Below are 24,595 nucleotides of genomic sequence, written 5' to 3' on the forward strand. Positions count from 1 at the left end.
ATAATGCCATATTGCTGAGGGGGGGGGGTGGTAGGAGAGTACCATTAGGAAGGCATGTTACTGAGGTGTCTAGGAAGGTAAACTATTGTTATTTTCCTTTTCCATCATAAACTGGATTCTTGGATGTAGACTATTGAGATTGCCAAGGAAATAATCTAATGTGTCTGGGCCATGAGGCCAAATAGAGAACACATCATCTACATATCTTAGCCAGATAGAAGGTTTTAGAGGAGAAGAGTCTATGGCTCGTTTTTCAAAATTTTCCATGTAAAAATTGGTGAGAGGGGGAACCCATGGCAACCCATGGCAGTTCCCTTCATCTGTTTGCAGATTTTGTTCTTCCAAGAAAAATAACAAGAGTTGATGACAAAGGAAAAGAGCTCTAAGATATCAGAAGGAAAAACGTTTTTTAAGAGGGTTAAGGTGTCAATTAGGGGTAAACAATGAGATGATGTCAAAGCTGACCAATATGTCTGTATTATGTAAAGTAAGATTTACAATTAAGTTTTCAAAGTGGGTAGAGTTTTTTACATGAGATGTGGTAAGACCAGTGAGGGGGGGGGTCAAAGAGTTAGCTAGCTGCTTTGACAATTTGTAGCAAGGTGCATTGGTAGCATCTACTATAGGTCTTAGTGGAGAATTAGGTTTGTAGATTTTTGGTAAACCGTATATGGGGGGGACGAGAACCAAATGGTTTGAGTTATTTTAATGTCAGGCCAGAAGGTCACTTTTTTAAGTAGGTTTTTTAATTTTTTAACTTTAGTTTTTATGGGATCATGTTCAAGTGGTATGTAGGTAGAGCGAACATGGAGAATAATATCCATTTTCTGATTATATTCTGAGCTGTTAAGAACGACTGTAGCATTACCCTTATCAGCTCTGGTGATGAGAATACTTTTTTTTCTCTCTGTAATTTTCTGAGGGCAGAGAGTTGTCTGGAAGATAAATTAATTTTTAGAGGTGATGACCGGGAAAGGATACATGTTTTGGATACAACCCACAGGATATCCTATAAAAAAACCATCATGCTCCACCATAGTAAATTCAAAAAAGAAAGACTATTCTTTGAATCTGCATCTGCACTCAGGAATCAACCGAATTTAAACAAATATGGTTGCATTAAACTTCCCAAAATTTGGGAAACATTAATTATCTGAGATCCCTCTTTACATCCTAGGCCACCTTCAAATGCCCATAGAGGGCACACCACCTGGATAGAACTTTAGTTTCACTCAGTATTGTATTATTTGTGTGTGTTGTTACAAAAAGTTTTTTTGTACTCCCTGAAGATGTCTCTATGTCAGAGACGAAATACTGGAAGTATTAAAATTATTTTTAATCCTTTCTCAGTGCTGATAATATTCCATTAAACTTCCAACATGAATTCTTCATACCACTTAAGCCTCAACACACGGATTCTGATCATTCATGGCGAAGCAAAACGATATGGTAAGTCGAAACTATGCTTATCGAGGCAATTAAATTGTCTGGCCTTTTTAAAAAGATGTCGGGACTCAAGAGTTATTCCTAACTGTGTTAGACTTAAAACCAACTTTAAATCAAATAAAGCCCTCTGGATATACAAACGTGCTAGTCTGGCACTATTACGAGAACAGATTACCGCAACTCGTGCCAGCCTTAATACTACAAACGTCGCTATTGGCTCGTTACAATCAGAGCTCTCTGCTATACTCAATCCTGAACTTTGTTCCATTCTCTCTGGCATCTCAGAAGCTTCCTCTCAGAAAGCATTCCAAAAAATAAGCACATCAAAAAGTTTAATAACATTTGCAAATCTAAACCACTACCTCAAGTTCAACCGCTCCATACAGTAGTCAATCATTCTTCTAAAAGACTCAGCGAAGATGCCGTTAGTATCCTAAGCATCAGACATATTTTTGCCTAAAGAAGTTCCGGTATTGGATATTATGTAGAACATCGAACGCGGAATCTGTCACTTAGCTTCAGAAACAGCCAATAACATCAGACTTGATGTAGCCAACATCGTCTCCCGGTCGTCACCTCCAAAAATTAATTTATCTTCCAGACAACTCTCTGCCCTCAGAAAATTATGGAAAGAAAAAAGTATTGTCATCACCAGAGCTGATAACTGTAATGCTACAGTTGTTCTTAATGCCTCAAAATATAATTGGAAAATGGATATTATTCTCCATGATCGCTCTACCTAGATACCACTTGAACATGATCCCACAAAAACTCAAGTTAAAAAATTAAAAAACCTACTTAAAAAACTGTCATCCTGGCCTCCTGACATTACAATAAAACTCAAACCATTCAGTTCTCGTCCCCCCCCCCCCATATATACAGTTTACCAAAAATCCACAAACCTAATTCTATGCAAAGACCTATAGTAGATGCCACCAATGCTCCTTGCTACAAATTGTCAAAGCAGCTAGCTAACTCTTTGACCCCCCCCCCCCCCACCCCTCACTGGTCTTACCACATCTCATGTAAAAAAACTCTACCCACTTTAAAAACTTAATTGAAAATCTTACTTTAAATAATACAGACATATTGGTCAGCTTTGGCATCATCACATTGTTTACCAATATTCCCCTAATTGACACCTTAACACTCAAAAAATGTTTCTCCTTCTGATATCTTAGAGCTCTTTTTCTTTGCCATCAACTCTGGTTATTTTTCTTGGAAGAACAAAATCTACAAACAGATAGAGGGAACTGCCATGGGTTCCTCCCTCTCAACCCCTCTTGCCAATTTTTACATGGAAAATTTTGAAAAACGAGCCATAGACTCTTCCCCTCTAAAACCTTCTATCTGGATAAGATATGTAGATGATGTGTTCTCTACGTGTGTAGAGGCTTAAGTGCTGTGAGGACATCATGTTGGAGGCTTAATGGATTTTTTACAACACTCAAAAAGAATTAAAATAGAATTTAATACTTCCTATATTTCGTCCTAGTCACTAGGACATCTATGGGGATTACAAAAACATTTAATGTAACATATGCACAAATAACAAACAATACTAAGCCCAACCACGTGGGTGACACTAAAGTCCTATCTAGGTAGAGCGCCCTCTAAGGGCAGTAGTAGGTGGCCTGGAATGTAAGGTGGGAACTCTGGTGATGAGTGTTTCCCAAATCTTCGGAAGCTTAATGCAACCATATTTATTGAGATTTGGTTGGTTTTTTTGAGAGCTGCTGCTGCTTCTAAGAAAAGTCTCTCTTTCTTGAATTTGCTGTGGTGGAGCATGGTGGTTTTCTTCCATGATACTCTGTGGGTGGTGTCCAAAACATGGTCAGCCAAGCCTGAATGGCCATAGTTGTGTTTGAAGATGTAAGACTTGTGTTCCTCTAGATGGATGGATGCTGATCTGCCTGTCTGTCCAAAGTACACCAGCTTACAGGAACAGGGTACTTTGTAAACTCCAGGCAGAGAGAGAGGAGGGAGCTGATCTTTCGTAGAACGGATAAGGGTAGCCAGTTTGCGGTGGGGCTTATATGGTGTGTGTAGATTGTACTGTTTTAGTATCTTGGCTATTTTTTCAGATGTGCCACAGATGTAAGGTATGGTGATGGCATTTTTAAAATCTTGTTGACGAGAAGGAAGGGGAATGGGGGAGGAGTTTTGGACACCACCCACAGAGTATCATGGAAGAAAACCACCATGCTCCACCACAGCAAATTCAAGAAAGAGAGACTTTTCTTAGAAGCAGCAGCAGCTCTCAAAAAACCAACCAAATCTCAATAAATATGGTTGCATTAAGCTTCCGAAGATTTGGGAAACACTCATCACCAGAGTTCCCACCTTACATTCCAGGCCACCTACTACTGCCCTTAGAGGGCGCTCTACCTAGATAGGACTTTAGTGTCACCCACGTGGTTGGGCTTAGTATTGTTTGTTATTTGTGCATATGTTACATTAATTGTTTTTGTAATCCCCGTAGATGTCCTAGTGACTAGGACGAAATATAGGAAGTATTAAATTCTATTTTAATTCTTTTTGAGTGTTGTAAAAAATCCATTAAGCCTCCAACATGATGTGTTCTCTATTTGGCCTCATGGCCCAGACACATTAGATTATTTCCTTGGTCATCTCAATAGTCTACATCCAAGAATCCAGTTTATGATGGAAAAGGAAAATAACAATAGTTTACCTTCCTAGACACCTTAGTAACATGCCTTCCTAATGGTAGCCTTTCTTTCTCTGTATATAGAAAACCTACTCATACAGGCAGATACATTCACAAACTCTCCTACCACCCCCCCCCCTCAGCAATATGGCATTATTAAAACTCTTACCAGTAGAGCCCACAATCTTTGTTCCAGCGAAACTGCCCTTTCAACTGAACTCAAATACATACACAACACCTTCCTTTCCAATGGCTATGGTGACTACAGAATTAAAAAAATAATCAAGTCCTTCCCCATTCCCCAACCATCTCTTCAGAAGGACTTCAGAAATGCCATCACCATACTTTACATCTGTGGTACATCAGAAAAAATAGCCAGATCATTAAAAAAAGTACAACTTCCATACAGCTTTTAAGCTTCACCGTAAACTTGCTACCCTTATCCATTCCACCAAAGACCAGCTCTCTCCTCTCTCAGTGCCTGGAGTATATAGAGTATCTTGTGCCTGTAAACTGGCTTACTTTGAACAGACAGGTAGATCAGCAACCATCTGGTTAGAAGAACACAAGTAAAGTCTATATCTGCAATCATGATTATGGTCAATCTGGCTTGCAGACCATGTTTTGGATACAACCCACAAGATCTCCTGAAAAAAAACCACCATGCTCCACATAGTAAATTCAAAAAAGAAAGACTATTCTTTGAATCTGCATCTGCACTCAGGAATCAACTGAATTTAAACAAATACAGTTGCATTAAACTTCCTAAAATTTGGGAAACATTAATTATCTGAGATCCCTCTTTACATTCTAGGCCACCTGCAAATGCCCATAGAGGGAGCACCACCTAGATAGGACTCTAGTTTCACTCACTATTGTATTATTTGTTTGTGTGTTATTACAAAAAGTTTTTTTGTATTCCCTGAAGATGTCTCTGTGACGGAGACACAGAGACATCTTCAGGGAATACAAAAAAACATTGGAAGTATTAAAATTATTTTTAATCCTTTCTCAGTGCTGATAATATTCCATTAAACCTCCAACATGAATTATTATTATTTTCAGTAAGCTGCTGTTTACCCAACCTTCAAAACAACAACCCTTCAATTCACCAATATTTTACATGTCAACCGACTTCTGGTATAGTAACTTCAATGTACTTCAATTATTAGAATAGCAAACTGCCTTCCCATCATGATCAGATAAATGGTAGAATACTGTATTGTGTAATTTTACGATTTCTATCTTACGTGCTGTATTTCAATGGGCATTATGAAATTCAATCAGAAATTAATACAAACTACAAGGACATTCACTTAATATCTTTCATTGAGAGTACTGATGATGTAACGAAAAAAATTATTATTCTTTATTCCAAAGTTCACTGGCTAAGCCAAGGAGAGGGTCTACTATTTCTTATTATTATTAATAACATTTGACCTCCATGGAGTCACAGACTCATCATGTGAGGTACACGCAATTGCACACAGTGCTCGTCCAACCATGCTTTAAACTGATTCAGTATATCTACACCCACAACACACTCGGGCAATGCATTCCACTCCTCAACCACTCTCCATGCAAAGAACCTACTCCTCACCACTCTGTCCACACCCTCCTTATACAGTTTCCAGCAGTGGCCTCTTGTTCTACTCCCCTCTCCCATTCTATGAAAAATCTCTTTCATGTCAACCTGCTAACAACTCCTGACTAGCTTGTGTGTTTCAATCATGCCCCCCCCCCTCTTCCTCCTATTCACGAGGCTCAGCAACTTACATTCTCTCAATCTGTCCTCATAATCCACATTCCAAAGACCACAGACTACCTTTGTGAATCTTCTCTGGACCATTTTCCTATCCTCATCACTATGAAAACCTAGCAACCAAATCTGTGCACAATAATCCATATAAGGCCTTATCAAGATCTTATACAATGGGATCATAACCTCTATATTTCTGCATGTCAGGGTCCTCTACATCATTGCCATTATCCGATGTGATGTCTTCACAACTTGTAGCCCCTGAATTTCAGGTCCTTGTCCACCATCACTCCTAGATTTCTCATCTTCTCTACTTCCATGAAAGTTTCCCCATCAAGTGTATACTTTGCATCCCATCGTCGCTTACCAAATCTCAAAACCTTACACTTGGGAACATTGAACTGATAGTTCCACTTACCTACCCATTCATGCAATCTATTCAAGTCCTCTTGTAAGGCAATAAAATCTGCTTGACTCTGCATTGCTCTCCCTAGTTTTGTATCATCTGCAAACAGCTGGATATCACTAATTAAACCCAACCCAATATCATTAACATACAAATTGAACAACAATGGCCTCAAAACTAACTAGAAAGGTTACTGCGGCCGCCTCTAGTAACCTTTCTCTTTCGAGATAACGCATTCCCATATACAACTTTCTGATACCTATATGACAGCCAGTCACATATCCAATCTCATCTGTTTCAATTTATTTAAGAGCTTGTCTTGTGGCAGCCTATCAAAAGCCTTTGCAAAATCTAAGTACACCACTACTTAGGCATCTCCCCTGTCCAAGGTATTTGTCACCTTGTTATAGTAAATAAGTAAATTAGTGAAACATGATCTCTCCTTAACAAACGCATGCTGATAACCACAGAGAATACTGCTATTATCAACCCATTTCTGTATCCTACTTCTCACCAATCTCTCCAGTAACTTCATCACAACTCCAGATATACAGACTAGCCTGTAATTTGAAGCTACAGCCTTATCACCACCTTTACGCAGTGGAACAATTTTACCCTCCTTCCACTCTCTTGCAGCCTGTGCTGTTGTAAGACTTACTCTTATTAAACAGGCATGCCAATGCTACTGCCAAATTACCTGGAACATTCTGTTAAGATGTGTGGTGGTATGTCATCAAATCTTATTGGCATCAAGGTTATTTATTTACTTAAACACCTCCTGCTCACTCACAATTAAGCCATCCTCTCCTATGTCCTCTACACTTAATATTTTCATGATTCCATCCTGATCAGGATGAAACACCCTCATAAATTGATCACTGAATTCCTCAACAATATCTTCTGCAGCAGTTATCATTTTACCACTTTCATCCCTTAACTTCGTCTTACCATGATCATTCTTCCTTCTATTTGCAACATATCTAAAAAACTCTCTAGGGTTTTCCTTTGCCTGATTTGCCAATTTCTGCTCATATTCTACCTTTGTTTTCTTTACTAACTGAGTCACTCTCCTGGCTTGTTCTTTATACTCTTCATGTGACTGATTATTACCATTATTCATCTTGTACTTCCTTTAAAGTACTTTCTTTTTCCAGATTTCATGCTTAAGCTTCACATTCATCCATTTTACACCTACTTTATTCAGCCTTTTGGCCTTTGGAATACATATGTTTATTGATGCTGTTATGTATTTCTTTGTCAGTTCCCATGCAGCATTTATTTCCTTACTGCTCAACTCTTTGTACCGTGTTATAGCTCCAAGCTGTCTCCTAAGCTTGTCATAATCACCAGCCTTATAATTCCACATATATATCCTTTCCTCACAAAAGTCTGCATATGAATAGCCACAACACAGATGATTACTTCATGATCACTTTCACCAACTGGAGGAAAGTGATCATGAAGTGATCATGTTATAGCTCCAAGCTGTCTCCTAAGCTTGTCATAATCACCTGCCTTATAATTCCACATATATATCCTTTCCTCACAAAAGTCTGCATATGAATAGCCACAACACAGATGATTACTTCATGATCACTTTCACCAACTGGAGGAAAGTGCGAAACCCCTCTCGATTACATCCTCTGATGGAATGATGGGATTTAGAACTCTTGATCCTCGTGTGCCCTTCTTTACGTGATGCCTGATATAGTTATCTCTCAAGAACTTGAAATTCATTTTCCTTATTCCCAAATGCTATCTCTTCATTCCAATCTACCACCATAATTAAAATCACCCATAAAATTATCCTCCCTTTGTTCACTAATCTGAGTTGTTTATACATTTCTTTATCACCACCTTCCACATTCCCAGGCCTATAACAACATCCAACTATATATGTCTTCCTCTCAACTCCCTCCCTTCCACTCCCTTCTCCTCACACAGCTCCACTAGCATACCATTCATGATTTAGGCTCCCGTCGCAACTCATCATTGTCATACCTGGGCAACACACTGACAACCATTCCTACTACGCTGTTATCTTTCACTCTTCTCAATAAAGTATTTCTCAAAGTACTTTCAAGATTTGTGAGTTCGATTAAAGAAATAAAAGAATTTCTCAGTTCCAAAGGACAGAACTATGAGTAGTTAAGTGTCCTTTTTGGTTAATGGATTTGATTTTTCTTATGGGATATCATAGAAAAATTAAATTCTCTAAACTTGGAACTCCAAGGAAAGGATAAACACATTGCAATGATGATAAGCTCAATCAGATCATTCAAAGAGAATCTGACTTTGTGGATATATCATTTGGAGTGGAAATCTCTCAGTCATTTCCCAAATCTGAAAAAAATGATTGACATCAGAGAGTTTGTTCTGGAATTGTTTGTTAAGAGTCACTTAAAGTGCTTCAGGAAGAATTTGACAAGAGGTTTCAGCAGTTCAACACCATTGAGCCAATGGTATAATTTTTTTAAAGCCCTTTTACAGACTTAAGTGTGATCGACATTGCTGAACTCACTACAAACTTTAACAATGCAACAACAGAAGTAGAACTGGAAATTTTAGATCTCAGGAACAATATTGCATTAAAGTCATATAAAGGTGATGAAAACTTTTGAAGGTTAGTGGATAGAGAAAGATTTCCTGTTTTAAAAAGTTGTGCATACAAGATAACATCTTTTTTGGATCAACCTACTTGTTGTGTGATCAATAATTGTTGTGCGAGTCATTTTTTTCACCATGAACATAATAAAATCTAAATACAGATTGCAACTAAAGGATCAACATCTCGACGATTGTTTATGAGCTGCAACATCTTTTTATATTCCCAACTACGAAGGACTTGTGAATGATATGCAACTCCAAGGATCCCATTTTTAAAATCCATTTTTCTTCACAATTTATTTAATTTGTTTAAAATATTTTTGTTCCTTTCCAGTAAAACAAAATTACAATGATCCTTTTGTTTATTTATCCACAACATAAATTTAACTTGATTGTTTGATTGCTTTAAGAATGTGTCTTTTTACTCCTTGGAGGCCTAAATAATAATAATAATAATATAATTCAAAAATGGAGATTATTCTCCAAGATCACACTACCTACATCCCACTAGAACATGATCCCACAAAAACTCAACTTAAAAAATTAAAAAACTTACTTAAGAAAATATCCTCCTGGCCTCCAAACATTACAAAAAAAAAAAAAATAAATAATTCAAACCTTTCAGTTCAAACCTCCCGGATATATGGTTTACCAAACCTAATCCCCACCTCCCAAGACCTATAGTAGATGTCACCGATGCACCTTGCTACAAACTGTCGAAGCAGCTGGCTAACTCTCTGACCCTTCTCCCCCCCCTCACTCCCTCACTGGTCTTACCACATCCTATGTAAAAAACTCTACCCATTTTAAAAACTTTAATTGAAAATCCAACTTTAAATAATACAGAGATATTGGTAAACTTTAACATTACCTCATTGTTTACCAATATTCCATTAAATGACACCTCTTAAAAAACATTTTCCCTTCTGATATCTTAGAGTTCTTTTCCTTTGCCATTAATTCTGGTTATTTTTCTTGGAAGAACAAAATCTACAAACAGATAGAGGGAACTACTATGGTTCCCCCCCCCCCCCCGCCTTGCCAATCTTAACATGGAAAATTTTAAAAAACGAGCCATAGACTCAGTCCGTCTCAAAACTTCTATCTGGCTAAGATATGTAGATGATGTGTTCTCTATTTGGCCTCATGGCCCAGACACCCTTCCTCAGTTACCTCAATAGTCTACATCCAAGAATCCAGTTTACAATGGAAAAGGAAAATAACAATAGTTTACCCTTCCTGGACACCTTAATAACACGCTTTCCTAATGGTAAACCTTTCCTTCTGTGTATATTGAAAACATACTCACACAGGCAGATACATTCACAAACTCTCCCACCACAACCACCCCTTTCAACAATATGGCATTATTAAAACTCTAACCAATAGAGCCCATAAGCTTTGTTCCAGTAGAACCTCCCTTTCAACCGAACTGAACCACGTACACAATACCTTTCTTCCCAATAGCTACAGTGATTAAGAATTAAAAAAATAATCAGTTCCTCCCCATTCCCCAGCTATCTCTTCAAAAGAACTTCAGAAATACTGTCACCATACCTTACATCCATAGCACATCAGAAAAAATAGCCAGGTCCTTGAAAAAGTACAACCTCCACACAGCGTTTAAGCCCTACCATAAACTTACTATCCTTATCCATTCCACCAAAGATCAGCTCTCTCCTCTCAGTACCTGGAGTATATAGAGTACCCTGTTCCTGCAAGCTGGCTTACATCATACTGACAGGCAGATCATCAACCATCCATTTAGAAGAATACAAATCATACATCTGCAATCATGACTATAGTCAAGCTGGCCTTGCAGACCATGTTTTGGATATAACCCACAGGATCTCCTGGAGAAAAAGCGCCATGCTCCACCATTGTAAATTCAAAAAAGGAAGACTGTTTTTAGAATCTGTGGTGGCTTTCAGAAATTAACCAAATTTAAATAAATATGGTTGCATAAAACTTCCCAAAATTTAGGAAACATTAATTATCAGAGATCCCATGTTACATCCTAGGCTACCTACAAATGCCCATTGAGGGCGCACAACCTAGATAGGACCTTAGAGTCACCGACATGTTTCACTTAGTATTGTATTGTATTGTATTCTATTGTATTTGAGTGTGTTGTTACAAAAGTTATTTGTAATTCCTGACGATGTCTCAGTGACTGAGCAAAATATTGGAAGCATTAAAATTAGTTTTAATCCTTTCCCAGTGCTGAAAATTTTTCATTAAACCTTCAAATGATAAGAAATTGATTTTATATACATACATACATATATACATACATACATATATATACACATATATATACATACATACATATATATATATATATATATATTTTTTTTAAATAGATTTAATGACTTAAAAACCGAGATTACTTATAAAGATTTAATAAGATTAATACAACTAGTTTCGGCTTATAATAGCCTTCATCAGGTATTCTTAAAGGAAGAGAATAGTAATAAACATTGAAGTATCTAAAAACTTGAAAATACAGGTAAAAAATCACCACACATAATTGATACATAAAAAACATTGTATTTTTTAAAGTTGTTCTAACAGGTGTGCCATTGTTTATTGCAAGTATGCGTGCAGACTCACGTGAATGCCAATATTGAATAACTGCAGCATGGCTATCTGGGATGTTATAACTCAAATTGTTGTTTAAGTGGACAGGATTCAGAAGGATTTCCCTTGATTCTATAATTTTTCTCTCAAACTCATCATCAGAGCGAAAAATATTTTCTGATCTATCCCAGCAAATGGAGTGGTTTTGTTGATCATCATTAGGATTATTTGAAAAAAGAACATGACTGGATAACGCAGTTGCATGTGATCTTTTGTAAGAGATGTCTCTTTTATGCTCTTCTATAAGTTGCTCAACAGATTTGTTAATTTGTCCAAAATAAGGGATATTGCAATTGCACCATAATTTATATACACTTGGATATCTTAGGTTGTGATGAAGAGGCTTTGGATGGCTGATTAGAGAACGGATTTTTGGAAGTGTGGTGAAGAACGTCTTGATGTTATATTTTTTAAGGACTTTTGCTAATTTGTTAGAGACTGTGCTAATGTATGGGATGGAGATGCTGCCTTTAAAATTAATAGTTTCTGTGGTGCCCTGTCTAGGAGGATCCAGAAGAAATTTCTTAATCGTTTTTTCAGAGTAACCATTTTGTTTAAAGATAAGAGAGAGTTGATTTATTTCTTTTTGTAGTTCATCTTGGTCATTCAAGAGAGAGCGTGCTCTGTGTCCTAAGGTAGATATAGTTCCAAGTTTTTGTGGTGGAAAATGATGAGAAAGATTATGCAGATATCTATTGGTATGCGTAGGTTTTCTGTATGAGTAGATTTTTAATCTTTCAGAGCAACGTGTAAGCATGACATCCAGGAAAGGCAAGGAGTTATTATTTTCTAGATCAGCAGTAAATTTTATATTAGGATGTTGGATGTTAAGATGATTAAGAAAAGCTATGAGAGATGTGTGCCCGTGATTCCAAACAATGAAAATATCATGAACATATCTTTTCCAAACTTTCGGTTTAAATGAGAAGGAAGATATGGCTTTCGTTTCAAAATCTTCAAGGAAGATGTTAGCTAGAACTGGGGAACAAAGGATTGCCCATTGGATGACCAGGATGAACTACAAAAAGAAATAAATCAACTCTCTCTTATCTTTAAACAAAATGGTTACTCTGAAAAAACGATTAAGAAATTTCTTCTGGATCCTCCTAGACAGTGCACCACAGAAACTATTAATTTTAAAGGCAGCATCTTCATCCCATACATTAGCACAGTCTCTAACAAATTAGCAAAAGTCCTTAAAAAATATAACATCAAGACGTTCTTCACCACACTTCCAAAAATCCGTTCTCTAATCAGCCATCCAAAGCCTCCTCATCACAACCTAAAATATCCAGGTGTATATAAATTATGGTGCGATTGTAATATCCCTTATTTTGGACAAACTAACAAATCTGTTGAGCAATGTATAGAAGAGCATAAAAGAGACATCTCTTACAAAAGATCACATGCAACTTCGTTATCCAGTCATGTTCTTTTTTCAAATAATCCTAATGATGATCAACAAAGCCACTCCGTTTGGTGGGATAGATCAGAAAATATTTTTCACTCTGATGATGAGTTTGAGAGAAAAATTATAGAATCAAGGGAAATCCTTCTGAATCCTGTCCACTTAAACAACAATTTGAGTTATAACATCCCAGATAGCCATGCTGCAGTTATTCATTATTAAAACACTTAAGGAATTGAACAACGTAGTTAAGGATATAAATTAAATTAAACTTTAATAAATATTTTCCGATATTTCGGCAACGTCACGTTGCCATCTTCTAAAGGAACTTACAAAAAAAAGTTACATGCACATAGGCACTACAACACAGAAACTGGGAATTGGCAACACACCATCACACATAAAAAACTCAGCCCATTTCAAAGCCAGCATAGAAAACCTTACACTCCAACATACTGACATAATGGTCAGGTTTGATGTCTCCTCTTTATTTACAAATGTCCCACTCAAGGAAACTTTAGAGCTAATCCAAGCTAAATTTTCTCCCGATATCTCTGCCTTATTTCAGTTCACAAAGAACTCAGGCTATTTCGTTTGGCAGGGAAAATTCTACAAACAAATAGAGGGGACAGCCATGGGTTCACCACTCTCCTCACCCTTGGCCAATTTCTTTATGGAGACCTTTGAAGAAGAAGCCTTAGCCTCTGCCCCACAAAAACCAACCATATGGCTTCACTACGTTGATGATGTGTTCGCTATTTGGCCACATGGCTCTGAAACACTTCTCTCCTTCTTAACACACTTAAACAACCAACACCCCAGAATCAAATTCACTCTGGAAAAAGAGGAAAACAACAGCCTCCCTTTCCTAGACACACTAGTCACCCGCCAGCCTAATGGATCCTTGGTTTTCTCAGTTTACAGAAAACCCACCCATACAGGCAGATACATTCACCAACAATCCCCCCCCCCCTCACAACAATATGGAGTAGTGAAAACACTATACAACAGGGCTAAACTAATCTGTTCAAACGACTTGGCCCTAAACACTGAACTAAATCACATCCTCAACACTTTCTCAGCCAATGGCTACCCCCCAAAAAAATCTGAAAAATATTAGAACCTACAAACCACAGATTCCCCCCCCCCTCCACAACAAGGATTACTCTAAATCCATCACCATTCCCTACATCCGAGGCACCTCGGAAAAGGTTACCAAAATCTTAAAAAAACATGACCTGAACTCCTGTTACAAACCTTACAGAAAATTGGCATCCCTTATCCGCTCCACTAAAGACCAACCACTTCCCCTAGACCTACCTGGTGTTTTTCCAGGTCCCTTGCAGTTGTAAACTGTCTTACTTTGGTCAAACAGGCAGGACAGCGAATATCAAAATTTCGGAACACAAGGACTACATCCGTTTTCACAAATACAGTCATTCTGGGCTTGCGGACCATGCTCTGGATACACAGCACAGAATACAGTGGAAGAAAGCTACAGTGATACACCGTAGCAAATACAAATTTGAAAGACTCTTTATGGAATCAGCCTCAGCCCTAAGAAATTCTCCAAACCTCAACAAATTTGGTTGTATGCGACTGCCCCAAATTTGGGAGGCCTACATCAGCAGACCTTCAGCCCAACGGCCAAGAACACCTACTTAGCCCACTGGAGGACACCATCAGGACTGTTAGGAGAACAATAGCTTCATCTCTTCATTCCCAGTTTCTGTGTTGTAGTGCCTACGTGCACGTAACTTTTTTTGTAAGTTCCTTTAGAAGATGGTAATGTGACGTTGCCGAAATATCGGAAAATATTTATTAAAGTTTAATTTAATTTATATCCTTAACTACATTGTTCAATTCCTTAAGTGTTTTAATAATGCATAACCAACGTATAAGCCTGTCTACGAGAACCTGTCTATGAGAATGCAGTTATTCAATATTGGCGTTCACGTGAGTCTGCACGCATACTTGCAATAAACAATGGCACGCCTGTTAGAACAACTTGAAAAAATACAATGTTTTTTATGTATCAATTACGTGTGGCGATTTTTTACCTGTATTTTCAAGTTTTTAGATACTTCAATGTTTATTACTATTCTCTTCCTTTAAGAATACCTGATGAAGGCTATTATAAGCCGAAACTAGTTGTATTAATCTTATTAAATCTTTATAAGTAATCTCGGTTTTTAAGTCATTAAATCTATTTTTAAAAATGTATCACAACAACCGAGTTGAAGCATATAATCACACACACACACACACACACACACACACACACACACACACACACACACACACACACACACACATATATTAAAAAGTTTTAATGACTGATACCGAGAGATAAAAAGATGACATGGTATATTTGAAAAGATACCACTAGTTTACTAGTTTTGTTGAATTGATCAACATCTTCAGGTATCACAATCAAAGAAATGTATAAAGAATTCCAGAGACTTAAAATTGCATTAACAGAACAAGTACAAAAAGACGGTAGCGTGTTTGAAAACAAAATGCGAGCTCAAGTTCCAAATAAACGTAGACTACGCGCTGTCGCAAGTGTGCCAATACTGAACGGAGGCAACGTGTGCATCAGAGAGATTGAAACTTAGGCTCTTGTTGATATGGGAAGAATCTAGAGAAATTTCTGTAGATTTGACAATCTTTCTCTCAAGCTCATTATAGCACACATGGATGTTAGAAGTTTGAGTCTAGTTCACAATGTGTTGGTGGCCTTCGTCTGAGTTAACTGAAAAGAGAATGTGGCTAGAGAGAGAGAGAGAGAGAGCGCTGGCTCTAGTCCAGTTATAGGAAATATCTCTATGGTGCTCTTCCAAACGTAGAAGGATGGATTTAGCAGTCTAGCCATAGTATGACTTTCCAAAATCACATAAAATCTTGTACACTCCTGGAAACTGAGTTGGAAGATGTTTCTCTTTAGGTTTACTAAGTATTGAACAAAGTTTTGGGAGCATAGTGAAGCAAGTTCTGAAGTTAAACTTCTTGAGAATTTTTGCCAGTTTTGGTGAAAGAGAGCTGATGTAAGGCAAAGAGATGAAGGCTCTGGGGGAAGAGGGATCATCAGAAGTAGTTGAGTGACTGGGGGAAAAGAATCTGTCAATTTTCTTAGGAGAGAAACCATTATTAATAAAAGTTTTTTCGAGGGATCTTCAGAAGATCCCTCTTTTTTCGAGAGCCTTCATCTCTTTGCCTTACATCAGCTCTTTCACCAAAAACTGGCAAAATTCTCAAGAAGTTTAACTTCAGAACTTGCTTCACTATGCTCCCAAAACTTTGTTCAATACTTAGTAAACCTAAAGAGAAACATCTTCCAACTCAGTTTCCAGGAGTGTACAAGATTTTATGTGATTGTGGAAAGCCATACTATGGCTAGACTGCTAAATCCATCCTTCTACGTTTGGAAGAGCACCATAGAGATATCTCCTATAACAGAAGTAGAGCCAGCGCCCTTTCTAGCCATGTTCTCTTTTCAGTTAACTCACATGAAGGCTGCCAACACATTGTGAACTGGGCTCAAACTTCTAACATCCATGTGTGCTATGATGAGCTCGAGAGAAAGATTGTCGAATCTAGAGAAATTTCTCTAGATTCTTCCCATATCAACAACAGCCTAAGTTTCGATCACTCTCTCTCTGATGCACACGTTTTTTATCTCTCGGTATCAGTCATTAAAACTTTTTAATAATATTTCCCACCGAGTAAAAATGAATTATGATAATATATATATGTGTGTGTATATTTTTATAAAGATTGAATGACTAGAACCGAGATTTAAGTAAAAAGGTTTTAATATAAAAACACGACTAGTTTTGGCTTGTAGCCTTCATCAGGTGACATTATAAAAGAAAGAAAAAAGAAAAAACACTAAAACACTGAAGCTTAAATAAACTATCAACATCATAGAGAGTCTCTATACATAATTCCTCCTAGACATCACTCAGAAGAAACAAATAGATTGAAAGGCAATATATCTATTCCTTACATAAGTACAGTTTTACATAAATTAGCAAAAGTTCTAAGAAAATACAATATCAGAACCTTGTTTACTTCACTTCTAAAGATCCGTTTCTTAATGAGCCACCCATAACCTTGTCATCGTCAACTCAAATACCCTGGTGTATATAAAATATTGTGTGATTGTGATATTCCTTATTTTGGGCAGACAGACAAATCTGTCAAATTGCGTATAGAAGAACACATGAGGGACATTACTTACAAGAGACAGCGAGCGAGTGCATTATCAAGTCATATCCTTTTCTCTGCTAATCCTAATGATGAAAACCAAAGTCACAAAGTCTGCTGGGAAAAATCTACTAACATCTTCCGTTGCAATGATGAACTAGAGAGAAAAATCGTGGAATCTAGAGAAATCTTTTTCAATCCTGTTCATCTAAATAATAACTTGAGCTACAACCTCCCAGATTGTCATTCAGCTGTAATCATGTAATGGCATTCACGAGATGCTATTAGCTCGCACTTTCCCAACAATACAACTAACAAAAGAACAGCTTTAAATACAACCACAACGATTTAATGTCAGTTATGTATAGAGACTCTCTATGATGTTCATAGTTTAATTAAGCTTCAGTGTTTTAGTGTTTTTTTCTTTTTTCTTTATTTTATAATGTCACCTGATGAAGTCTGTTACAAGCCGAAACTAGTTGTGTTTTTATATTAAAACCTTTTTACTTAAATCTCGGTTCTAGTCATTCAATTCTTTATAAAAATATGTATGTTAACCGAGTTAATGATCATTCTTTCATATATGTATATGCACATATATATTATTTTTAATATGTAATATATATTATATATATCATTTTTTTTTTTAATTTTTTTAAAGCAAAACTGCAGTTGTTGATTATAATAAAGCTCTTTTCATTCCATTTGGTGGTGATTCCATAGATCTAATTGGTAAGAAACAAAACAGTTTTGAATACATATAATATATTTATTTTATATTATTTATATTTATATAATTTATATTCTTATATATAAATTCCATTTTTGAGACAAATAAATTCAGACAAATAGTTGAGAAATCATGGGAATATAATAATGATCTGTATTTAAGTTTTTGTAGATCTGGAAAAGGCATATGAAAATGCCAAGAGAGAAGCTATTCAATACGCCACAGTAATATGGTGTTAATGAGACATTATATCAAGCAATTCTTAGTCTTTATTTGAGTTGTAAGTCAGCAGCTAGAATTGAAGGAAGTACGGGAAGATAGTTTAATGTTAAATCTGGTGTCAGACAAGGATGTACATTATCCCCTCTGTTATTCATTATCTATATGGATCACATTATGAAGGAAAGTGGTATTAAACCTGATATCAAAATTGGAGATGTTAATGTCAGCTCTTTGCTTTATGCGGATGATATTGTACTTCTAAATAAATCCGTGTCAAGTCTGCAAGATTCCCTGACTAAATTAAATAACTTTTGTAATAGATATGGTATGAAGGTCAGCAATAACAAGACATAGACAATGAAAATATGCAGAAGCATTGAAAATGTCAACTGTGTTGTGAATGGAAAACCTGTGGAACAAGTAAAACATTTCAGCTGCTTAGGCACGATTTTTAGTGAAGATTATTATTATTATTATTACGGGCAGCTCCAAGGAGTCCTTAGACTCATCGAGGGAGGCCCAACATCATATCAAGAACAACTATTCAACATTCACACAGTATCTATCATACTTCACCTCAAACTCATTTACAGTCATGGCAACCCACAACAGACTCTGGCGGCTTATTCCACTCATTTACCACTCTCCAAGTAAAAAGCCTAGCTCTAACACCCTTACTAACCACACTCTTGCCCACCTCTAGTCCTCCCACTATCAGTGCTATTCTCCAAAATATCTTCTGAATTAATCTTATAGAAACCCTTCAGTAATTTGAATGTCTCAATCATATCACCCCTTTTCCACCAATATCTGCAGCCCACAAATCTTCAACCTGTTCTCGTAAGGTTCATTCCGTAGTTTAAATTATTATTATTATTATTATTATTCACATCACGTATACAAATTATATGTATTATACTATTCAACTTGTATAATTATGACTATATTTCACAATACAATTCAATGCACAGTACAATGTTACAAAATAAAATTCAAGTATTACTAGCATATTCTGTTGGTACTAACACTTATTTTATTATGGTTAATAAAATTTTTTCTCATATATGCAAGTAGAATATAATATATTTCGAATGGTTTCAAAGTTATGATAAGTAATTGGTTTAGAGTAATGTAAGTTAGTTAATGCAAATATGTAACCAAGGGCCATAGCCATACTGGTTACTAGAAAAGTTATTAGCTTAAAACAGACACTGAGAGTCCAGGGACCGCATCTAAGAGTGCTCCCTTACCAGTTATAATAATGTACATGTTGATATTTTAATTCCTAATTGAATGAACCAATTTGTAAATCAATACCTTAATTGGTTATGATATATGAGTTATAATGATCTCTTATACTATACGTTTAAAATAATTGTCAACATTCTTTAATCCCATAAGGTACTTTCTCAATCTTTTTCTGAATACATATTCTGAGGTTATAGATTTAATTTCATTCGGAAGCTTATTATAGCTGCTCGTCGCAATGTACTCGAAAGATTTATGAAAAATTTCTTTGTTAGCCTTAGGTACCTCCAGCGTGTTTCGACTGCAGCACAATTCATAGTCTACATTATATACCAAGAAACTTTCACTGTTTCTTTTTACATATAACAGACAACCATAGAGATATAGTTTCTGAAATGGTAGAATATTATGAACGATATACAGATCATTGGTTGAATGTCTACATTATATACCAAGAAACTTTCACTGTTTCTTTTTACATATAACAGACAACCATAGAGATATAGTTTCTGAAATGGTAGAATATTATGAACGATATACAGATCATTGGTTGAATGTGCAAAGTCAGTAGTAGTTATGGCTCTAATTATTCTGTCTTGTATTCTTATTAATGGAAGCAGATTGTTATAATAGTCTCCTCCCCAACAGGTAATGCTATATTGCAGTGAAGAATTTACCCAGGAATAGTATAAACATCTTAAGAATGCTGCATTTACAAATTTTTTAACATAATATATTCTGTTAATTATGAACCTAAACTTATTTGTTAAGAAAGTGGTGTGGGAGTTCCACTTCAAATTGCTATCGATATGGAGGCTCAAATGCTTGACGGTTTTTGTTTTTTTGATTAAGCTACATTTAAATTTAGAGTATCACTACATTTCCTTTCATGCCATTTTATAGTTATACTGTGATCTAATTTGTCTGTTAATGTAAAGTACATATATCTCATAATAGTCCTGCTATTATCTTGGTCACTCATCTCTGGATCCTCTCCACCTCGAGAAGAAACCCTGGCACCCATATCTGGGCACAGTAGTCTAGATGGGGTCTTATCAAGGCTCAATACAGAGAATAATAACCTGTTTGTCTCTGCTTGTTAAAGTATTTTTTACCAACCAAGTGATTTGATGTGTTGATTTAGCCACTTTTGCATTGTGCCCCCTAAACTTCAACTCCCTATCCACCAACACTCCCAAATCCCTAGCCTCATCAATCTCCTGGAGTATGGTTCCACCAATGCGATATACTGCTGCTAATCTTTTCACCCCAAAATGCATAACCTTAAACTTTGCCGCATTAAATTGACATCCATTTTCCTTAGCCCAGTCCTCCAAACTATCCAAATCATCTTGCAAAATTTTGACATCTTGTGCACTTACTATTGCCCTACCCAACTTTGCATCATCAGCAAACAAGTGAACACTTCCTCTCAGATCCTTTTCTATATCATTAATGAACAAATTGAAAAGTAGTGGTCCAAGAACAGAACCCTGCAGCACACCACTAGTCACAGGCCATTTTTTGGACTCTACTCCTGAATAAACCACTCTCTGATATCTCTCCATCAACCACCCTCCTATTCATCTCACCAATCCTATATCCATCCCCATATGCTGCAGTTTACTTTGACAGGAGGCCTTAGCAAGGTCCAGTAGAATCACTGTAAACCCATTACCCTTATCCAGTTCAGCGGTCACTGTGTTATAAAATGTAAGCAAGTTATTGAGGCATGATCTACCCTTCACAAAACCATGTTGTCCCCCATACAGTATCCCATTTTCATCTATCCAATCTTGTATTTTTTTCTTGACTATTTTCTCCAAGACCTTGATAACAATTCCTGATATGCTGATTGGCTGGTAATTTTCAACAGCAGTCTTGAAATCTCCTTTATGCAGTGGAACTATTTTCCCCTCTTTTCACCCCCTTGGTACTAACCCAGACCCGAGGCTCAAATTAAACCAAATGGTCAAAGGCACTGACAATTCTTTAGCCTCTTCTCGTACGACACGAGCTGGTATATCCTGCAGATGAATTGACATTGAGGTTGTGTAATAGACTATTCACCTCCACTTCATTCACCACAATTCCCGTATAAGCTCTTGGTTCTTCCATTTCTGCAATGTCAACACCAGGATGATATACTCTTGCAAAGTGCTCACTCAGTAATTCTACTATATCAACTGATTCGGTTACCTCCCTACCATCGGCATTCTTTAAAATCATTCTGCCATATACATTTTTTCTTTTACTTGCAACATATCGAAAAAAACTGTTTGGGATTCTCTTTAGCCTGCACGGCTAATGTTCTTTCATAATCCGCTTTTGCTTTTCTTACCACACTTGTTACCCTTCTGGCCTGGGCTTTATACCGGTCATGTGCCTGCAGGTCACCTTTCTCCTTAAATTCCTTCCACAGTTGTTTCTTTTTTTTGAAGCTCAAGCTTAATAGTGTTATTCATCCATTTAATCCCTACTTGATTTCTTATTTGGACTCTAGGTATACAGTCAGCCATTGCCTCCTGCAAACACTTCTTAACCACCTCCCATGCACTATCAACATCCAGCCCTTGCAGTATTACATTCCATGGCACTGAACCAATCAAACGCCTAAGCTTGTCATACTTACCAGCCCAATAATTCCACATGTACCCTGTCTTATTTGTAAATTCCACAACTTTAGCCACCTCCCAAGTTAAGACCCTATGATCACTCTCTCACCAATTGGTGGCAATGTGGTCATATTCGTTACAGTCAGATCCTCAGATGCAATTACTAGTTCAAGGCACTCTCGACCCCTAGTATTTTCCATTACATGCTGTCGCAGATAGTTATCCCTTAATAACCGCATAAAATCCAATTCCTTCCTCCCATGTGTCCTCTCCTCCCTCCAATCAATGCTACCATAGTTGAAATCTCCCATAATAATTACCCTCCTTCCACTCATTTCTTCTATTTGCTTGTGCATACTATCTCCACCATCTTTTCCATCACCTTGTCTATAGCAGCACCCAATTGTATATTTTGTTCTGCTAGCCTCAATCTCACATCAAATGGCCTCAAATGTGCTCTTTTCTCTATCCTGCAATTCAACTTCTATTCTCCTTGGCTGCAGCTCATCAGCTATCATCAATAATACTCCTCCCCTCATTTTATTCTCCCTGTCATTCCTGAACACACTATACCCCTCACATTCGATCCCACTAGCTATATCATCTTCAGTCAGCCATGTTTCACTAATGCCAATAACCTGTGGTCTGGAAGTGCCAACCAAGGCCAAAAATTCTTCCTTCTTGTTCCTAATACTCCTAGCATTAGTATACATGAATTGCAGACCTCCGTTGGCTCTTGGCTCCATTCCTACCTTGATGCCTTATACTAACTATCCCATTCTGATTTGTTGTCCTTATTCGCTTGGGCATATTATACTCATTCATACACTCAACTGCCTCCCTAAGGTCTGCATATCTACTTCCCCCACCCCTTAATAAATCTAGTTTTCCTGATTCTGCACATCCACTTCATTCAACAACACTTTTTCAAGTCTCCTTACACCGAATCCATTCAAATGCAAACCATCCATCTTATATAGATCCTTTTGCCCATCGAACTTACTCCATACGTCCACAAATTCCACACCACTCGTCATGCATAACCCATGCATAAAGTCATTGGCAATTATGGCCCTCCTTCTAAACTCTTCACTGTCATACCGTGGCAAAAGACTAATTATCCTAACTCTCTCGCTCTTTTCTTTTGCTACCTCAAACAATTCATTCAGGTCCTCTATCATTTCCATTTTATCTCCTTTCAAATCATTCGTACCTGCCACAACTATCATTTCTAGATGTTAATCTAGAAATTCTAGAACATATTCCAAGATGCTAAATTAAATATGAAAATAGACAACAGAATCAACAAAGCTGGTATGGTAGGAAGTCAATTAAATAAATTCATATGGAATAAGAGAGAAATTAGTCGGAACACTTAATTAATTGTATACAAGACAGTGTTCAACCTAGTTTTAACTTATGGATCAGAGAGCTGGGTCAGAAATAAAACACTTGACCAAAGACTAGAGACTGCAGATATAAGAGTCCTGAGAAAAATCAGGGGCACGAACAGATGGCATCAATGGCAATATCATATTAAAAATGAGGGTATTAGGAAAGAACTTGACATTGTAAGCATCCAGGAATGCGTTAGCAGAGCCAATCTCAGGTGGTTTGGTCACTTAAACAGAATGGGAGAGGAAAGATTAGCAAACTGGCTGACTTGTGTGAGGAATCATTTGCACATGGTTTTCAGTTAATCGTTTGCTAAACATGGGTCGAATGAGTAACATATCAAAAGCAAGCCATTTTGTGTGGTGTCTCTACACAAAGAAGGCTAAACTTAACAGTTTATATCTAAGGAATTGAAATGTTCCCAAACAAGTGTGACTAGAGTATTGAGACCTTATTATAATAACTAGAGTTTTCAAAATAATTGCTGCAATAGCAGTTGAAAGGTAATAACTACATCAAGAGATGAGAGGAGTTTGAAGAATATCGTGAAGAAAAACCACTTCCGAAGTGTAAGGTATTTTCACAGGAGAAGGAAAGAACTAGGTGTGAATGTGTCTAAATCCATGATGTTGAGACGACTTCACAAATTGGGTTTTAAATCACATGTGCCTTAGACAAAGCAGCTTTTTGCTTGACTTCCAAGCAAAAGGCAGCTAGAATGTGATAGTATAAGCAAAGACTGTTGTGGGTTCAAGAGGACTGGAAAAAGGTAGTCTTAGCCATGAAAGTATCCCATGATGTCCCATGGTCATCAAGGGATACATGTTTGCCATCTTAAGCAAGAAGCATTTGATAAAGAATGCATGAAACATTCGGTATTGAAATTTGCAACCTCTGGCTTGTGTGGCAGACGGTCCAGGTAGGCTGTGTATTGTGTATGAAAGAGTCAATTCCAAAGTGTACCAAGAAATTCTTGATGATGGTGATTTCCTTTGTCAGCAAGATTCAGCTTCTTGTCACACTTCCAAGACCACTACTAGATGGCTCAAAGAAAGGCAAATCAGTGTAATTCCTTGGCTGGCAAACTCACCAGATTTAAAGCCCATTGAGAATTTGTGGAGAATTATGAAGATATGTCTTCATAATTCAAGAAGTTACCCCAAGAGACTAAAATGAACTTGTTTCTAGTCTGCAGACCATATGGGCATGGTTTGATAAAAAAAATACTGTGATCTGCTAGTA

General features: G+C 37.0%; 1 protein-coding gene across 2 annotated transcripts in view; it reads left to right on the forward strand.

The window, feature by feature from the left end:
- Nucleotides 1–24,595, forward strand: part of LOC150102550 (cytoplasmic dynein 2 light intermediate chain 1) — a 372,826-nt gene that overhangs the window by 271,353 nt on the left and 76,878 nt on the right. For both annotated transcript variants that reach the window (XM_090398816.1, XM_090398815.1), the window contains one exon: nt 17,805–17,875. In XM_090398816.1, the coding sequence (XP_090254942.1) occupies nt 17,805–17,875 (71 nt within the window). The remainder of the gene's footprint in view (nt 1–17,804; nt 17,876–24,595) is intronic.

This window comes from Typopeltis vanoorti, chromosome 10, assembly GCF_054136105.1.
Source record: "Typopeltis vanoorti isolate ZY-2024b chromosome 10, IOZ_Tvanoo_1.0, whole genome shotgun sequence".
NCBI lineage: Eukaryota > Metazoa > Arthropoda > Arachnida > Uropygi > Thelyphonidae > Typopeltis > Typopeltis vanoorti.